The 20199-nt window shown below is 42.1% G+C and overlaps 1 protein-coding gene across 2 annotated transcripts in view; it reads right to left on the bottom strand.

The window, feature by feature from the left end:
- LOC124037077 (calcium-activated potassium channel subunit beta-2-like) overlaps positions 1-20199 on the bottom strand; it is a 36597-nt gene that overhangs the window by 5624 nt on the left and 10774 nt on the right. Inside the window, exons 2-4 of one of the 2 annotated variants that reach the window (XM_046351716.1) lie at positions 8160-8279; positions 7160-7330; positions 6076-6271 (exon numbers count right to left, since the gene is read on the bottom strand). In XM_046351716.1, the coding sequence (XP_046207672.1) occupies positions 6076-6271; positions 7160-7330; positions 8160-8212 (420 nt within the window). In that variant the 5' untranslated portion in view covers positions 8213-8279. Of the gene's footprint in view, positions 1-6075; positions 6272-7159; positions 7331-8159; positions 8761-20199 lie in introns of those variants that run through there. The other variant, XM_046351715.1, reaches the window with a different exon arrangement.

The raw sequence follows: 20199 nt of genomic DNA, 5'->3' as shown, positions 1-20199 counted from the left end.
TTGGTAAGATAGTCAGTTTTACGAGGGTATGTTAAGGAGCATGAGTGAAGGATGCTTTGTTGTGAAATCGGAAGCCAATTCTAGATTTAATTTTGGTTTGGAGATGCTTAATGTGAGTCTGGAAGGAGAGTTTACAGTCTGACCAGACACCTAAGTATTTGTAGTTGTCCACATATTCTAAGTCAGAACCGTCCAGAGTAGTCTTGCTGTACAGGCGGGCAGGTGCGGTTGAAGAGCATGCATTTAGTTTTACTTGCATTTAAGAGCAGTTGGAGGCCACGGAAGGAGAGTTGTATGGCATTGAAGCTCGTCTGGAGGTTAGTTAATACAGTGTCCAAAGAAGGGCCAGAAGTATACAGAATGGTGTTGTCTGTGTATAGGTGGATCAGAGAATCACCAGCAGCAAGAGCGACATCATTGATGTGTACAGAATTGAACCCTGTGGCACCCCATAGAGACTACCAGAGGTCCGGACAACAGGCCCTCCGATTTGACACAGTGAACTCTGTCTGAGAAGTAGTTGGTGAACCAGGCAAGGCAGTCATTTGAGAAAACAAGGCTGTTGAGTCGGCTGATAAGAATGTGGTGATTGACAGAGTTGAAAGCCTTGGCCAGGTCAATGAATACAGCTGCACAGTATTGTCTTTTATCGATGGCGGTTATGATATCGTTTAGGACCTTGAGCGTGGCTGAGGTGCACCCATGACCAGCTCGGAAACCAGATTGCATACTAGAGAAGGTACGGTGGGATTTGAAATGGTCGGTGATCTATTTGTTGACTTGGCTTTCGAAGACCTTATAAAGGCAGATAAGATAGATATACAGTTGAAGTCGAAAGTTTACATACACCTTAGCCAAATACATTTAAACTCAGTTTTCACAATTCCTAACATTTAATTATAGTAAAAGTCCCTGTCTTAGGTCAGTTAGGATCACCACTTTATTTTCAGAAAGTGAAATGTCAGAATAATAGTAGTGAATTATTTTCTTCAGCTTTTATTTCTTTAACCATCATTCCCAGTAGGTCAGAAGTTTACATACATTAAATTAGTATTTGGTAGCATTGCCTTTAAATTTTTTAACTTGGGTCAAACGTTTTGGGTATACTTCCACAAGCTTCCCACAATAAGTTGGGTGAATTTTGGCCTAATCCTCCTGGGCTTGTATAACGGAGTCAGGCTTGTAGGCCTCCTTACTTGCACACACTTTTTCAGTTCTGTCCACAAATTTTCTATAGGATTGAGGTCAGGGCTTTGTGATGGCCACTCCAACACCTTGATTTTGTCGTCCTGAAGCCATTTTGCCACAACTTTGGAAGTATGCTTGGTCATTGTCCACTTGGAAGACCAATTTGCGATCAAGCTTTAACTTCCTGACTGATGTCTTGAGATGTTGCTTAAATATATTCACATAATTTCCCTCTTCATGGTGCCATCTATTTTGTAAAGTGCACCAGTCCCTCCTGCAGCAAAGCACCCCCACAACATGATGCTGCCACTCCCAGACCATAATGCTGCTACCCCCGTGCTTCACGGCTGGGATGGTGTTCTACGACTTGCAAGCCTCCCCCTTTTTCCTCCAAACATAATGATGGTCGTTATGGCCAAACAGTTAAATGTTTGTTTCATCAGACTAGAGGACATTTCTCCAAAAACTACGATCTTTGTCCCCATGTGCAGTTGCAAACCATAGTCTGGTTTTTTAATGGTGGTTTTGGAGCAGTGGCTTCTTCCTTGCTGAGCGACCTTTCAAATTATGTCGATATAGGACTCGTTTTGCTGTGGATTTAGATACATTTGTACCTGCTTCCTCCATAATCTTCACAAGGTCCTTTGCTGTTGTTCTAGGATTGATTTGTACTTTTCAAACCAAAGTACATTCATCTGTAGGAGACAGAACGTGTCTCCTTCCTGAGCGGTATGATGGCTGCTTGGACCCATGATGTTTATACTTGCGTACAATTGTTTGTACAGATGAACGTGGTACCTTCAGGTGTTTGGAAATTGCTCCCAAGGATGAACCAGAGGTCTTTGCTGATTTCTTTGGACTTTTCCATGATGTTAAGCGAAGAGGCACTGCGTTTGAAGGTAAAGCCTTGAAATACATCCACAGGTACACCTCCAATTGACTCAAATGATGTCAATTAGCCTTTCAGAAGCTTCTAAAGCCTTGACATAATTTTCTGGAATTTTCCAAGCTGTTTAAAGGCACAGTCAACTTAGTGTATGTAAACGTCTGACCCACTGAAATTATGAAACAGTGAATTACAAGTGAAATAATTTGTCTGTAAACAATTTTTGGAAAAATGACTTGTGTCATGCACAAAGTAGATGTCCTAACCGACTTGCCAAAACTATAGTTGTTAACAAGAAAAGGGGTTGCCAGGTGGAAAGCATGGCCAGCCGTAGAAAAATGCTTATTGAAATGATCAATTATCGTGAATTTATTGGTAGTGACAGTGTTTCCTAGCCTCAGTGCAGTGGGCTGCTGGGAGGAGGTACTCTTTTTCTCCATGGACTTTACAGTGTCCCCGAACTTTTTTGAGTTTATGCAAATTTCTGTTTGAAAAAGCAAGCCTGTGCTTTCCTAACTGCCTGTGTATATTGGTTCCTAACTTCCCTGAAAAGTTGCATATCGTGGAGGCTATTCGATGCTAATGCAGTACGCCACAGGATGTTTTTGTGCTGGTCAAGGGCAGTCAGGTTTGGAGTGAACCAAGGGCTATATCAGTTCCTGGTTCTGCATTTTTTGAATTGGGCGCTCTTATTTAAGATGGTGAGGTAAGGACTTTTAAAGAATAACCAGGAATCTTCTACTGATGGAATGAGATCAATATGCCTCCAGTATACCCGGGCCAGGTCGATTAGAAAGGCCTGCTCGCTGAAGTGTTTTAGGGAGTATTTGACTGTGATGAGGGGTGGTCGTTTGACTGCAGACCCATTATGGACGCAGGCAATGAGGCAGTGATCGCTGAGATCCTGGTTGAAGACAGCAGAGGTGTATTTGGAGGGCAGGTTGGTTAGGATGATATCTATGAGGGTGCCCGTGTTTATGGATTTAGGGTTGTACCTGGTAGGTTCATTGATCATTTGTGTGAGATGAAGGGCATCAAGCTTAGATTGTCAACCAGCGTTTTGTCTCTGCGCCTGCTTTTCCCCAGTCTCTCTTTTTCCTCGTCCTCCTGGTTTTGACCTTTGCCTGTCCTTACTCCGAGCCTGCCTGCCGTCCTGTGCCTTTGCCCCTTCTCTGGATTACCGACCTCTGGTTTACTTGACCCTGGGTCTGCCTGCCATCCTGTCCCTTGGCCCCACTACTCTGGATTATCGACCCCTGCCTGCCTTGACCTGTCGTTTGCCTGCTCCTGTTGTTGCAATAAACATCGTTACATCAACACAGTATGCACTTGGATTTTACCTGAAACCTGATAGTGCTCCATCTAATAGCACAACCAAATAACCTGGATAGCAGTTGAGATTACATTAAAACAGAGGTGTCAAACTAATTCTATGGAGGGCCTAATGTCTGCAATTATAGCAATTATGAAGATCTCCACAGACCTGTGACCTTTGCATGCTATCTTGAACATGCACATTTCTATGATTACTTAATAAGAAAACATTTATAGTTACAGTAGGCTAACCTCAAAATGTAGCCATGGATGTGTTACTCATTTTAAGGTTGAATAAATATTGTTACATTAGTTTGTAAGACAAAGTACATTGCTTCAATTTAAGGTTATTACAAAATTAATAATACAACGCAACCAAATATCAATATTTGGAGAATATCTAATGCCTGGATAGTTTCAACTGAGTCACTGGCTTAATCCTATTCTGTAACTTTTATTTTTGGTTTAGTTGGAGACAGTGTCACTAGCAAGCACCACCACACCATCACACCTCCTCCATGCTCCAAAAATCTCAAATCTGTACTCATCAGACCAAAGGACAGATTTCCTACCCGTCTAATGTACATTGCTCATTTTTATTGTCCCAAGCAAGTCTCTTCTTCTTATTGGTGTCCTTTAGTAGTGGTTTCTTTTCAGCAATTCGACCATGAAGGCCTGATTGACAGTCTCCTCTGAACAGTTGATGTTGAGATGTGCCTGTTACTTGAAGCATTTATTTGGGCTGCAATCTGAGGTGCAGTTAACTCTAATGAACTTATCCTCTACAGCAGAGGTAACTCTGGGTCTTCCTTTTCTGTGGCGGTCCTCATGAGAGCCAGTTTCATCATAGCGCTTGGTGGTTTTTGTGACTGCATTTGAAGAATTTTTCAAAATTCTTGAAATGTTCTGGATTGACTGATCTTCATGTCTTAAAGTAATGGTGGACTGTTTTTTTCTCTTTGCTTATTCAAGCTGTTCTTGCCATAATATGGACTTTGTATTTGACCCCTTACCTTGTCACAACACAACTAATTGGCTCAAACGCATCTACAATGTAGAAAATAGTAAAGATAAAGAAAAACGCTTGAATGAGTAGGTGTGTCCAAACTTTTGACTGGTACTGTGTGGTCATAATACTTTGTAGGCCAAACCGTTCATACACTACAGGCGATTTTGTGTGAATTTCGGGATGTATCATGGTCTGACAAACACTGTTCTAGCTCTGTCACCTTTTACCGCAGATGTGGAAGTACGATATAAGCAAATGTGGTTGATTTTAGACGAATCCCTAGCAAAACCAGATATCTCTATTTTAAACTGATGAATATGGGGATTTTTGTATTATGCTAATTAGATTTAGGGGGGCACGGACATCGACCTTAGGGCGTTATAACTTTGATTTTTGTTTGAGATGGAGACGTGAATCCAACATATTAATGATTAAATTGAAGATTACATTTGAAATCAACCAAAGTTCAGAAACCCTAAGCCGATATGTGTTGTCTACTTCTAGTTGAACCCTAGGTTGAATTGAAACAATAGTTTATGATGACGTGGAAACGCTACACAGTGTATTTGGAAAGTATTCAGACCGATTTCAAAAATGTCTAAAAACTGTTTTTGCTTTGTCATTGTGGGGTATTGTGCACAGATTGATGAGGGGGGAAAAAAACAATGTAATCCATTTTTAGAAAAGGGCTGTAAACGTAACAAAATGTGACAAAAGTCAAGGTGTCTGAATACTTTCCAAATGCACTGTATAGGCCTAAATAGTATTATTGATGATATACATGACTTATAAAGTATGGTAACATTTGATTTGCTTTGGTAAGCCTACCCTTTGGTATGACTTCGATAGCAACACGGTGAATATCTTTCAACAATTATTCTCATGGTAGCACATCGGTATTAGTCAGTGACAAATATCAAAGCTAAGCAGGACTGGGCATAGTTAAAACCCAGGATGGGACACCAAATGAATAGCTGTAGATAGATCAGTTCACCAGTAAGAGGTGCTACCCAACTATAATTGCTTTTCTGATAGTGGATAAGTTTCAAAGGTACAAATTCAACATATTTTATGCCAGGTTTGCCTATGTTGAAAATTGATCACAGTGATCACATAATCCTGTGCTTCAGCCTCAAAACAAGATTTGCTAACTTTTTAAAATCAAATGTATTTTCCATGTAAATTCCACATCACAATACGCTGACAAATTAACCAATTTGTGCCTAGTGGTGATGCAAAGTTTGGTAACAGAATAACGGTTTGTGCTGTTGGTGCCGCCATTCTGTTACCAAACTTCGCATCTGCACTGTTCTCCAAGTAAATATGTTTTTATACAATTCTCTGGGGAAATTGTTCAAAGTAGTCCTTGTGCATAGAGTTGTATGGTTTGTTTAACTTTGCAATCATTGGTTTTTGTTAGACATTTTAAAGTAAAAAATCTGAGTCTCAGCATCACTCTGTTAGTGTGGAACTGCCCTACATTCAATGAATTACATGGTAAATACACATTTCATAGTTGTGCTTATATACTGTTTTGTATTGAATCATTTGATTGCTACCACATCATTTGTTAGTAAAGATCAGTAAAACCAGGTGTATATTACTGTAGCTGAAGCAAGATAATGAAATATAGGATTACTGTTGGACATGTTACATTTAGGCATGTCCTCTGTCTCACCTCTGGGTTGGTGTCCTGTGCCTCCTCATTGTGGGAGAGTCGTACAACCTTTCCGGATGTGTTGAGACTGACAAACACCTGTAGGCACGGGTACTTGGAGCTTTTCCAGCACTCGGAGCCGCAGCTGTAGGTACAGTTAATCTCCGCCACGATGGTGGAGTTGAGCACAGTGCAGCCGGATTCCTCCGTCCACACACTACATGGCATGGGGGTGGGGAGGGTAGGGAGCAAAATGAAAGAGTTTACTGACCTGTGTATAGCTCTACCCCGGTGCGCTCTGACATATGGCTGTCTGGATGCCACACGAGTAAGTTCAACATCAACAACAACTGTATCCAACGACACAACACCCATGACTAACAATGAATTAAATGAAAAAGGGAGAAGTTGTAGGAATGTTCAGGATATCGCATGATAGGAAGCAGACTGAATCAGTTGAGTAGTAGAAATGGGAGAAAAGATCGACAACACTAGCAAATAGCAGATTATGGTGATTATCTCCAGCTGAATCCCACCGTTTGTCCACTTTACCGGTGTATCTTAACCTCTTGAATAGCCCAGCATAAAAAATTGCAGCACACTCTGTGGTTTGGAGTGACGTTGGTGCCTTGCAGTGTAATTGGTGCTGTATTGTGAAAGGCTATTGTGTACTGAAGTTTGTCCCCTGTGTCCCCTGCTTTCATGCTGTAACAATTACATTGAGCTCATAGCGCAAATGCTACTCATAAGCCTCAGCTGGCATCTTAAATGCCACTGACTGCAATTTATGTCCACAACTAAAGTATAGAGGGACCACACCATTTGGACTGCACAGTTTTAGCTCCAGAGTGGTAGCTCCCAGGAGGGGCTAATATAGGGGGATTGTATAGATTGCCATGCACTTTAAAGATAGCTTGGCTAACTGGTGTGTTTCAGTGACAGTTCAGACAGCATTTGAGCGATTATCCTGGAATAGCCAAAGTAATATACACATGTTGACATGATGAAGATCTAACAGCAGCTTTTTCTTTGACATGCATGTGGCTACATGAAGAAAACAGACTTCAGGACATTGTGATTTGCCTGGCGAGTGAGAGCAAATTACCTGTCCGAGTAGGAGCGCACCATGGTAATGCCCAGCACAAAGTACATCATCACAGAGAAGAGGATCATGCTGAGTCCCAGGAGAATAGCTCTGTCCTCCCCAGCCTTCAGCGCTGTCACTGTCTTCCTCTTGTCTAGCACGTCATACTCCCGGACCTTCTGATAAATAGTCCTGATTCATACATTACACACACACACACACACACACACACACACACACACACACACACACACACACACACACACACACACACACACACACACACACACACACACACACACACACACACACACACACACACACACACACACACACACACACACACACACACACACACACACACACACACACACACACACACTCTTAACAGGGTTGCATCATGAGGTCATAATAATAAATATGGGTTGACCAAATAGCATTAATCAAATCAATACATAATTAATAGACTTTTAAGGGTCAATATGAATTTAATTCTCTTCTCTTGGGCATGGACATGCAAAGTTTGAAATAATTTTTTAAAAACATTTTGCACACTGATTGTGTGGTTTACTTTCCATCACAAATAATGCGAAAACGTCATAGCTAATATTACTGTTGACTTGTAGACATGTAGATAATGAGATTTTTTTTCAGGGGTGGAGTTCAGGGGTGGAGTTTTTCCAAATACAAACTGACAGATTTTCCCTTTTATTCACAATTATTGTAGCTTAAAGCTGGGTGCACAAATGTGATTCTCATTGATGTAAAAAAGATGAAAAGCTTTGACAAACCAACAAGAAAGAATCAGACATTGTAGAATTAAGCACATCCCAATCTTAGTAAAGCTCGTTACAGATGTAAGTATAATGAAATTCAACTCAGTGTCAGATTCACCAAGCATTTGTTACGGTGACAAATGTCATGTCTTAAGTTTGTCTGATGTTCCTTTTCAAAAACAAAACTACAAACTTTTCAGAAGTGCATCATAGATCTACTGTGTAAAGTATAAAGGGTACCATACCTCCTCTCACTTCCTGATCCCTGAGCTCCTTTGCTTCCTGCCCATAGGAACATCCTCTCTGAGGACTCTCTGTGCCCACCACCACTCACAGAGGGCGTCACACAGGCTTGCTGAGACCACCTGCCAAGGACAGACACAGACACTCAGTGACCCATGTGCCCCTGTCTCCACACACCTATCCTGGAAGTGCCACCCCCTCAGAGCCTGGTCAGGATACCCCACAGCCAGGTTAGAAGAGTTTTCTCACTGAAGGACTTAATCAACCCTATTCATCTTCTGCCGAAAGAAAAAGCCACGTATTCCACAGAGTTTAGAGCCACTCGCCATCCACTAGGATAGTCACCAAGGCGAATCATCCTTTGAATGTTTGAAGAGCTGGAGTTCACAAAGGCAAAGAGGGAGCAGCAGCACGCATCCACCTGAGGCACACGAACAGCACTCATGGCAGACACGCCTTCCTGTGGGCTTCAAGCCCACTCGTCTCGCACTTAATTTCCTGCCTGTTCATTTGTTATTGACTATTCATAGTCTGAGCGACGGCGACGGGCTGGTGGAATAATGATGAGGTTTCCAGGCGCAGAGGACTTCCGAAAGCATTGATCCCTTCCGACTATTCAGCAGTAAGATGTGAGAGGCATTCAAATCCTCCCTCCTCCCCTGAACCTCCTCCCCAACCTCTCTCTGTTGATTGGTCTTAATGGAGAGCCTCCTAGCAATGTAGTTGCATTGGAGTTTTCAGGGAAAATGAATAACTGCTCGGAGTAGTAAGGAAAGTAGTGGGATTGCCCAGACCCTTTATGTTCATATTAGGAGATTTAAACACAAACATCCACTCTCATTATGTAGATAAGGTTCACAGAGAAGGTTTTGATTGTGTGTGTGTGTGTGTGTGTGTGTGTGTGTGTGTGTGTGTGTGTGTGTGTGTGTGTGTGTGTGTGTGTGTGTGTGTGTGTGTGTGTGTGTGTGTGTGTGTGTGTGTGTGTGTGTGTGTGTGTGTGTGTGTGTGTGTGTGTGTGTGTCTTTACTCATCAATAGATTATTGTGTTTCTATCTCCTGCCTTAGTAAAGACTCTGAGAGTAAAGACTCTGAGATTAATAGCTGGTTGCTCTCAATAAAATATATTTTCTGGCAAACCTTTCAAAGAGCCTATTGGCATGAAGGTGGCCTCTAATTTTTCTTTGTATCCTGAACTATTTTCCTCACTGTGCATGGGGGAAAGATAAACTTGCATCCAATACTAGGCAGGTTTAACACTTTTCCAGTGTTTTTAAACTTCTTAATTGTTGCCCTAATAGTGGTAAGTGCCCACTGGTACAAACTGGTTATATCAACGTTGTTTCAACGTAATTTGTCAAAGTATTGTGATGTAGAATCTAGGTGGAAAATACATTGGATTTGAAAAAAGTAATCAACTGTTGTTTTTTTTTTTTCAAACACAGGGTTATATCATTATGGTAACCAATTTTCAACATAGACAAACCTCATAAGATGTTAAATTCCTACCTTTGAAACAAAGTCAGATCCTCAACGTAATATCCACTATGAGAAAAAAACTACAGGCTAGGCAGCACCTCTTATTGGAGCGTTGGTCATCTATCTACAGCTATCCTTTTGGTCACCCATCCAGGGTTTTAACCAAGCCCAGCCCTGCTTAGTTTTGATATGTGTCACTGACTATTACCAATGTGCTATCGTGAGAATGACGGTTGAGATATCTCCACTTAATAGATGCACTGTTGCTATCAAAGTCATTCCAAAGGGTAGGTTTAATTAACAGAGCAAAGGAAACGTATACATACATACCTTTTCAATCATATATCATAATGATGTGGGGAGGGGGACTAAATTAAACTGTGTTTAAAGTTTGACTTGATTTAGTCTAATTCTTGAACTTGTTTGGTTGAAATGGAGACGTGAATCCAACATATCAATGATTAATTTGTGGACAAACTGGAATTAAAGCCAGGGTCAGTGGCACAGATGGAACTATCCAAGCAGAAGATAAATCTTCTTCATATGTTGATATTTGGTTGCATTGTCAACCAAACACAACCAAACTCAATATTACCTTTGTAATATAGTAAATAGCCTACAGTTAAGGATATCTTACAAACGAGTGTAACAGTATTTATTCATCTTTAAAATGAGTAACACATCATGGCCACATGTTGAGGTTACTGTAACAATAAATATATTATTATGTAATCATAGAAAGCCTGCATGCTCAAGGTCGCAGGTCTATGAAAATCTTCACAAATGCTATATTCTGCAAGGCATTTATGACTTGCACCATGTACTTTAATGTAATCTCACCTGCAATCCAGCTCATTCTGGTTGTGCTATTCGATGAAGCACAGTGATTACAGATTAAAACTTGTATAAATAAGTAAAATATCAGACATTGAATTTCTAACTTTCAAACCAAGCAGTACATGTAGCCGTGCTCTCTCTACATTCAATAGGGTTCTCTCTAAATAAACACTGTTGCTTGATGGCTCCACACACTAGTCAGGGGATGCCTGGAAGCAGATTGAGGGGGCGTACCACTTTGTCACTGTGTCTTTAGCCAAGCTACGTGCTAATGCTGCCTTTTGGAGCCCTGACACATTGAAACGAGAACAGGTTATTGCACTACTCTCACCGAACTACCTGCCGGATGTCTGGTGTGGCACATAGGAGAATCTATTTAGCAGTGTGTTTATTAGGGACAGTCCTGCATATGAGCTCTGTCTTTATGAAAGGTCAATTGTTGACAAGTTCATCAAGAGGGGAAGTTATACTGTACATGAGATGAACAGAATGTGCACAGTACACTACACACTGTAATTAGTATGCACCTTATATGCCTGCTGTTGAGTCAGAGCAAATGTAGAAAACAATGCATCTAATTTAAAAGGACAACCTGTTGCCTCCTAGTATAGTAGCAGGATGATTAGCTATGTTGCATCACTAGTGTCCATAGTGTCCCATTAGCAGAGATGGCTTCATTAGCCCTGTGATTTGCTCACCTCTCATATTTAACACATAATTACATGCCTAATCTTGCATAAAATTGCGCTAATGACGTTACCAAAGGTAAACTCCAAAGGAGAACATTGTTGATGAGATTAAAACATAGAGATAAAGCGGTATTGTATCCTATTATTAAATGTGTGCCTTCACTTAGATGCTGACAGTATTTCTGGCTACTGCATCTCTGTTCACAGCAGACCAATTAGATGAATCAGAGGGATCACAGACTGATGTCTTATCTTGAGCCTGTGCCTAGTGTCATGAAGTATTGACAGAAAAGTCAGGAGTCTGGGGTATAACGATAAATGACATGAGGGGATTCACTGGAATGTGCTTGCTCATTGTGTTGTCTGTCTCACTAAAGTCTGCCTCTGCACATATGGAATGTATTTAGCCGTCTATTGAAGACTGGCTACAGAGATGTATTCATTCAAAGAACCTGTGCCACTAGTACTACATTCAATTTAGATGCTTGTTGTCTGTCACACTCTCTTGCAAGTTTTACACAATAACAAAGCAAACTTTGTCCTGTCTGCATGTATTCATCTACTGTCATCATCAGGCAATTGTTATGATCTTTTAATGGGAGCATTCTCTTTCAGGTCTATTGCTTTAATTATAATTTCATATATGTAAACTTTATCCGGAGGCTAACGGCTGCAGAGTAAACAGGAGCATCCAACGGCTCTGCTGTCTGGGACATATAGGCAGACATAGGTGTCTGCACACGCAGGACCATGTTGGCCTCTCATGTTTTACAATCCTGATTTAAGAGAACTACCAGGAGGCATCTGCCAGACCGCATCGTCAATAACTTATGGGGGTGTCACAGTAAAACAGGACAGTGCTCCAAGACAGCGTACGGTGCTGACATGCAGGCAGCAGCATATGCCAACCATTCCACTGTGTTAAGCCTTAAGGCCATGTGGAAAAACCATGTTGTTCATTCAGAAAATATGTCAAGGTCAGCTGGGTGAAACTCCTCCAGAGCTTTCTGAGCAACACTCCCTGGACACCAGAGTGCCACACACAGTGACTTTCAGGTTTGTCCTTAAATGAATATCTTTAACAACTTCCCACAGACACATCTTCTGTTCAACACCTACATGTTTCCCTAAATGGTGACAAACATATATTCCACAGTGTCCTCATTATATCTCAAATAGTGCCTCCAAAGTGCATGAGTAATGCAGTGACTTTAACGTGTAGGCTACCAGCAGGCAGACTTGTACTATTTAAGCAAAATAAACAAAACATGGGGAACTCTTAGAATGTTTTATGGCTATCAATAAAGTTGTTCTCTGGGAAATGTAGAGAGTTTTCTCCATTCCCTGTTCCTCTCGCTCATCTTTATGCATTGCCAGCCAGTTGCTTACATCTCAAAGCCCTGCGTCCAGTTCTTTCCAGCATGGCCATGGCAGTAGTGCATCTGCAAAATTACAACTAAAGCGGTTTGCCTTTAATTAAGCATAAGCTGCCAAAAATAGGGACTTTAATGAGCTTATAAAAACAAATCCACAATGCTTAAATGTGTTAAGCATCAACCTGGTTCCACCTGAGCACTAAACTACTGTAGCTCTGCTTGCCTGAGTGGCCATTTTGGGCTGAGGCTTCTGTCTCAATGTTAAACATTTTCTTACAGGAATGGCTTAAATACAGTATGGGATTGTTCCTTTCAAAAAGCCAGTTCATTTCAAATTTGTCAAGGTATTGTAAGAAATGGGAGAGAGTACCCTACTGGACTTCCTGAAGGTGCATAGTGCCAGAAGATCTTTGACACCTCCTGTGTGGGGAAAGAGGGCTGGCTTCGGAAACATAGCGTCAATAAGTCATTACTTGGATTTCAAAAACACAAAATGTACGTCAATCACTCCCACAATCACTCCCAAATAACACCATGATCCTATGTGATAGTAACAGAGTCAGTGAGGAGAGCGAAGGGGTTGGAATTCTACATCCATGGATGGAGAGCAGGGGGTGTGTTTAAAAGGCAGGTGCTGTACTATTTGTGGTCTGTAAATAGAGGCTAAGGACTTGGTGCCGGGCCACTACAGCAATCCATTGGTCCAGGCTTCTCTCCAGAGCTGCTGGGAAGCCAAATTACAGGGACCCAGGCAGGGTGGGCAGAGCCTGTCCATGGAGGGGATGATTAGGGAATGATAACTGGGCGCAGGGGTAACATTTAGCGCCTCAGTTAAGCTTTCAAACTGAGGACATTTATGTCATTGAATCAGTAGTACTTGGAGCATGGTGTGTGTTTAATATTTGATATTTTTAGTTCTCGTGATTTAGAAATAGCAGGCTATGGCAGTGTCATTATGATTGTAATTGTGTTTTTGACCTTCTTCTGAGGCATCTTGAAAACATCTTTCAATTCTTATTGTCATTTTGATATCAATCATTCTCCATTAAATACAAATCTGTGAGGGACAAAGTGGTTCTCTTGGACTGACTGTTCAATATCATGTCTTATCCTAGTAGTGAGACAATGAACACAACTTAATGACATGAAGACTACAGTAGGCATCAAAATGTAACAGTTCATGCTCCCATGACTTATCATAGGGAAAATACAGAATTGTAAGACATTCATAGTAGTTTTGGGAATTAAGTTTACTCACTCTACGTTTTGTAATAAGGCACACACTGAGTAAAGATCACATTGCAAGTGTTTATATCCAGACCGGATGCATTGTTAGTTTAAGACTAATTAGGACTCTGCTTAAATTAGACTTCATATCTATTTTTTCTTCTGTTTTGGGGCATCATATAGTGTAGAATGTACTGTAGTAGCCCAGACAGTACATGTTCAACACATTTTCTGAAAATATTTGTGTCAAGCAGGACACTGTAAAAGTAGAAGGAAACAAACACATGCAGCTTATATACCCAGGACCATCAATACACAAGGCTTGTTGGTTCTACAAAGAGATTATATTGTAGAATGTTCACTTCAAAAAGAGAAATGTAGTGGACACACAGTAGCTTAAATTGTTTGTTTCAGTATTGATTCAGCGAAGAGTGAGAGAGGAGGGGAGAGAGAGGGATAGGAGGAAAGAACCAAATAAGACCAGCAGGGCGAATAGCATGGGAGCACAGGGACAAGACAAACATTCATGTTTGTTTCAGTATTGATTCAAACATTCATCATCCATATCTTAATTTTATACCAAGCACACAATCACTCCCAATTTACAATCATGTTACGTCATGGTATGTCTTTTGGGACCATTTGTAAGAACCTGGTTAAAACTGGAATGGGAGTTCGCACGTTGGACTAAATATTGAACAAAGAAACCTTCCAACAGCATGTTCACTTTATTAATAAATGTGTCATGAAAGACATACCGTACCTGCTGAAGAAATGAGTGTGATGTAAGCGAGGTCCTTGTAAATATTTGTCTGAGGGTGAGCATGCACTCAGGTGACTCGGGCTCTTCATGGTAAAGCTCCATCTGTTTCCCTGAGCTTTCAGCCGTTTCTAACCATGCAGCAGAGGAGAAACCAGACTGAGAGTAGCTCACACTGCCCTACCCTGTGCTCTGACCTCTTTCTCCCCTCTCTCTCCAGATGAAATCTCGCGTCTTGTGACGGCCGGCCGCCCAACAACCTGCCCGCTTGACCCTATCCCCTCCTCTCTTCTCCAGACCATTTCCGGAGACCTTCTCCCTTACCTCACCTCGCTCATCAACTCATCCCTGACCGTTGGCTACGTCCCTTCCGTCTTCAAGAGAGCGAGAGTTGCACCCCTTCTGAAAAAACCTACACTCGATCCCTCCGATGTCAACAATTACAGACCAGTATCCCTTCTTTCTTTTCTCTCCAAAACTCTTGAACGTGCTGTCCTTGGCCAGCTCTCCCGCTATCTCTCTCTGAATGACCTTCTTGATCCAAATCAGTCAGGTTTCAAGACTAGTCATTCAACTGAGACTGCTCTCCTCTGTATCACGGAGGCGCTCCGCACTGCTAAAGCTAACTCTCTCTCCTCTGCTCTCATCCTTCTAGATCTATCGGCTGCCTTCGATACTGTGAACCATCAGATCCTCCTCTCCACCCTCTCCGAGTTGGGCATCTCCGGCGCGGCCCACGCTTGGATTGCGTCCTACCTGACAGGTCGCTCCTACCAGGTGGCGTGGCGAGAATCTGTCTCACGGCAAAAACACGACAGGACAGGGGCGAAACGCAATCACAGCATGGTGAATACAATACCTCACCACGCGCTCTCACCACTGGTGTCCCCCAGGGCTCTGTTCTTGGCCCTCTCCTATTCTCGCTATACACCAAGTCACTTGGCTCTGTCATAACCTCACATGGTCTCTCTTATCATTGCTATGCAGACGACACACAATTAATCTTCTCCTTTCCCCCTTCTGATGACCAGGTGGCGAATCGCATCTCTGCATGTCTGGCAGACATATCAGTGTGGATGACGGATCACCACCTCAAGCTGAACCTCGGCAAGACGGAGCTGCTCTTCCTCCCGGGGAAGGACTGCCCGTTCCATGATCTCGCCATCACGGTTGACAACTCCATTGTGTCCTCCTCCCAGAGCGCCAAGAACCTTGGCGTGATCCTGGACAACACCCTGTCGTTCTCAACTAACATCAAGGCGGTGGCCCGTTCCTGTAGGTTCATGCTCTACAACATCCGCAGAGTACGACCCTGCCTCACACAGGAAGCGGCGCAGGTCCTAATCCAGGCACTTGTCATCTCCCGTCTGGATTACTGCAACTCGCTGTTGGCTGGGCTCCCTGCCTGTGCCATTAAACCCCTTCAACTCATCCAGAACGCCGCAGCCCGTCTGGTGTTCAACCTTCCCAAGTTCTCTCACGTCACCCCGCTCCTCCGTTCTCTCCACTGGCTTCCAGTTGAAGCTCGCATCCGCTACAAGACCATGGTGCTTGCCTACGGAGCTGTGAGGGGAACGGCACCTCAGTACCTCCAGGCTCTGATCAGGCCCTACACCCAAACAAGGGCACTGCGTTCATCCACCTCTGGCCTGCTCGCCTCCCTACCACTGAGGAAGTACAGCTCCCGCTCAGCCCAGTCAAAACTGTTCGCTGCCCTGGCCCCCCAATGGTGGAACAAACTCCCTCACGACGCCAGGACAGCGGAGTCAATCACCACCTTCCGGAGACACCTGAAACCCCACCTCTTTAAGGAATACCTAGGATAGGTTAAGTAATCCCTCTCACCCCACCCCCTACGTTTTAGATGCACTATTGTTAAGTGACTGTCCCACTGGATGTCATAAGGTGAATGCACCAATTTGTAAGTCGCTCTGGATAAGAGCGTCTGCTAAATGACTTAAATGTAAATGTAAATGTAACCCTAAGTATCAAAACAGCCTGAATCTCACCTTTGTTCCAAAGAGGTTGGGCATGCAGCAGAGTCAGGGGTCAGTGTTTCTGGTGAGTCATCCAACATGGCCGCTCGCTACACTACCACTGGGACTTCCCATGCACTGTCTGCCAGGAGACTATTCGATAGCGACGGGCAACAAGATTTTACACACTCTTGTCAATGCAGTCTGAGCATTTGTCAATATTGTTGTGAGTGGAAAGAGGAGGCTTCCGGCAGCAGCCATCAATTGGTTGATGTAAAACCCGTGGTGTTCCTCAGGCCATGCCTCCAGGCAGGAATCCACCCAGCAGGCTTTTAATCACACTCATTCAGACCCTGCTGCAGCAACACACCAACAAAGACCATGTATCACGACTGGCCAATAATACGTATCCTGAAAGTGTCATTTCCCTCACTATTTCAGTGACCTTCTCAAGCACAACTGCCCCTGTCTCAACTCTTCTTATCAACTGTTTTGCTATTGAGGCAAAGGTTTAATTAAATATTTTATGGACACTGACATGCTTTATATCCAGTGGTGGAAAAAGTACTCAAATGTCATACTTGAGTAAAATAAAAGATACCTTAATAGAAAATGACTCAGGTAAGTGAGTCACCCAGTAAAATATTAGTTGAGTTAAGTCTAAAAGTATTTGATTTTAAAAATACTTAAGTTTCAAACGTAAAAGTAAAAGTATTAATAATTTCAAATTCCTTACAATAAATTCAAATTTTTCAGGACCCTGTCTTTCAAAGATTATTAGTAAAAATCCAAATAACTTCACAGATCTTCATTGTAAAAGGGTTTAAACACTGTTTTCCATGCTTGTTCAATGAACCATAAACAATTAATGAACATGCACCTGTGGAATGGTCGTTAAGACACTAACAGTTTACAGACGGTAGGCAATTAAGATCACAGTTATGAAAACTTAGGACACTAAAGAGGACTGTCTACTGACTCTGAAAAACACCAAAAGAAAGATGCCCAGGGGTGATGGTCGGATTTGTGTATATCCTCGGAGAAATGAGCGTTACACCCGAGGCCTGTACTCTGGAGCGGGATCGATTTGGAGGTGGAGGGACCGTCATGGTCTGGGGCAGTGTGTCACAGCATCATCGGACTGAGCATGTTGTCATTGCAGGCAATCTCAATGCTGTGCATTACAGGGAAGACGTCCTCCTCCCTCATGTGGTACCCTTCCTGCAGGCTCATCCTGACATGACCCTCCAGCGTGACAATGCCACCAGCCATACTGCTCGTTCTGTGTGTGATTTCCTGCAAGACAGGAATGTCAGTGTTCTGCCATGGCCAGCGAAGAGCCCGGATCTCAATCCCATTGAGCACTTCTGGGACCTGTTGGATCGGAGGGTGAGGGTTAGGGTCATTCCCCCCAGAAATGTCTGGGAACTTGCAAGTGCCTTGGTAGAAGAGTGGGGTAACATCTCACAGCAAGAACTGGAAAATCTGGTGCAGTCCATGAGGAGGAGATGCACTGCAGTACTTAATGCAGCTAGTGGCCACACCAGATACTGACTGTTACTTTTGATTTTGACCTCCCCTTTGTTCAGGAACACATTATTCAATTTGTGTTAGTCACATGTCTGTGGATCTTATTCAGATTATGTCTCAGTTGTTGAATCTTGTTATGTTCATATAAATATTTACACATGTTAAGTTTGCTGAAAATAAACGCAATTGACAGTGAGAGGACGTTTATTTTTTTGCTGAGTTTGTTATGCAAACCAGACAGCAGAATTGTATTGTTTTTTAAAACTTTACGGGTAGCCAGGGGCACACTCCAACACTCAGACATTAATTTACAAACAAAGCATTGGAGGCAGTAGGGATGACCAGTGATGTTTTCTTGATATGTGCGTGAATTTGACAATTTCTGTCAAAATGTAACGAGTTCTTCTGGGTGTCAGGGAAAATGTATGGAGTAAAAAGTACATTATTTTCATTAGGAATGTAGTGAAGTAAAAGTGAAAGTTGTCAGAAATATAAATACAGTGCCTTTACCCCTCTTGGCATTGTTTTCCTATTTTGTTGCATTACAACCTGTAATTTAAATAGATGTACATTTGGATTTAATTTAATGGACATACAAACTAGTCCAAATTGGTGAAGTGAAATGAAAAAAAATAACTAAATAAGATCTGGTTTAACCAATTACCTAATTAGTTAAGAAGTTGAAAATTCATGCAGCTTTTCGCAGCTTTTTGTTAAAAATCGCGCAACATTTCAGCGCCCTGTTATTCATGCCAGGAATATAGTACATGCATATGATTAGTATGTGTGGATAGAAAACACTCAGACGTTTCCAAAACTGTTTAAATCACGTCTGTGGCATTTACAGAACGGGCGTTTCATCCAAAAGTGCATGGAAATCTGTTCACTGAAAATGGAAAAATATATCCTTCCGCGACTACAGGCAATTGTTAAAAGTGAACCGAATTAAATAGAGCCGAGTTTACATTGCCTACAGCTTCCACAGGGTGTCTAGAGTCATGTCATTTGATTCGCAATTGATTCTTGGTCTAACCCAAACAAGGGAACATCTTCCCTGATGGCTCCGCCCTGATTTTTGGTCGACCTCTGGTCAGACATGTTTTTCTACACGGACAAGATACAGATTTAACATCATCTCCTGATCAATTTTATCGCTTATTAACGTGTACTAATACCTATAGTTGCATTACAAAAGTATTTCGAAGTGTTTTGTGAAAGTTTATCGTCAACTTTTTGAATTTAAAAAAATTACGTTACGTTATGAAATGCTAATTTTTTTCTTTACTCGCAACGTAATTCTTAGCTCGATATCTAGGCTATATATGGACCGATTTAATCGAAAAAAGACCCTAAATGATGTTTATGGGACATCTAGGAGTGCCAAGAAAGAAGCTCGTCAAAGGTAATGAATGTTTTATATTTTATTTCAGCGTTTTCGTTTGCGACGGCTAACGCAAAATCTGTCGTTTTAGGTGACGGTGCAGTTTTTTGAGGGTGCATGGTATCAGATAATAGCTTCTCATGCTTTCCCCGAAAAGCATTTAACAAATCTGACTCGGTGGATAGATTCACAACGAGTGTAGCTTTAATTCAGTATATTGTATGTCAATTTTAATGAAAGTTTGAGGTTTATCAACCTCTATGGTGGCGCTCTTGAGCATTTCTGCTGATTGTGGTCCCCACTTCGGTACCACGTCCTTAACAAGTTTTAAATAAAGTCCACCTGTGTGCAAGTGTCACATGATCTGTCACATGATCTCAGTATATATACACCTGTTCTGAAAGGCCCCAGAGTCTGCAACATCACTAAGCAAGAAGCACCATTAAAACCAAGGAGCTCTTCAGGGCCAAAGTTGTGGAGAAGTACAGATCAGGGTTGGGTTATAAAAACATATCATAAACTTTGAACATCCCACGGAGCACCAATAAATCCATTATTAAAAAATGGAAAGAATATGGCACCATAACAAACCTGCTAAGAGAGGCCCGCCCACCAAACATCACAGACCAGGCAAGGAGGGTATTAATCAGAGAGGCAACAATGACACCAAAGATAACCCTGAAGGAGATGCAAAGCTCCACAGCAGAGATTGGAGTATCTGTCTATAATGACCACTTTAAGCCGTACGTGTTATGCAGGTGAATGAGGACCCAAAAGCGACTTGGCGAAA

The sequence above is a fragment of the Oncorhynchus gorbuscha genome, linkage group LG06, assembly GCF_021184085.1.
Source record: "Oncorhynchus gorbuscha isolate QuinsamMale2020 ecotype Even-year linkage group LG06, OgorEven_v1.0, whole genome shotgun sequence".
In the NCBI taxonomy this organism is placed as follows: Eukaryota; Metazoa; Chordata; class Actinopteri; order Salmoniformes; family Salmonidae; genus Oncorhynchus; species Oncorhynchus gorbuscha.
Note: the sequence above shows the minus strand (reverse complement) of the source record. Positions and strands in the feature narration are given on the sequence as shown.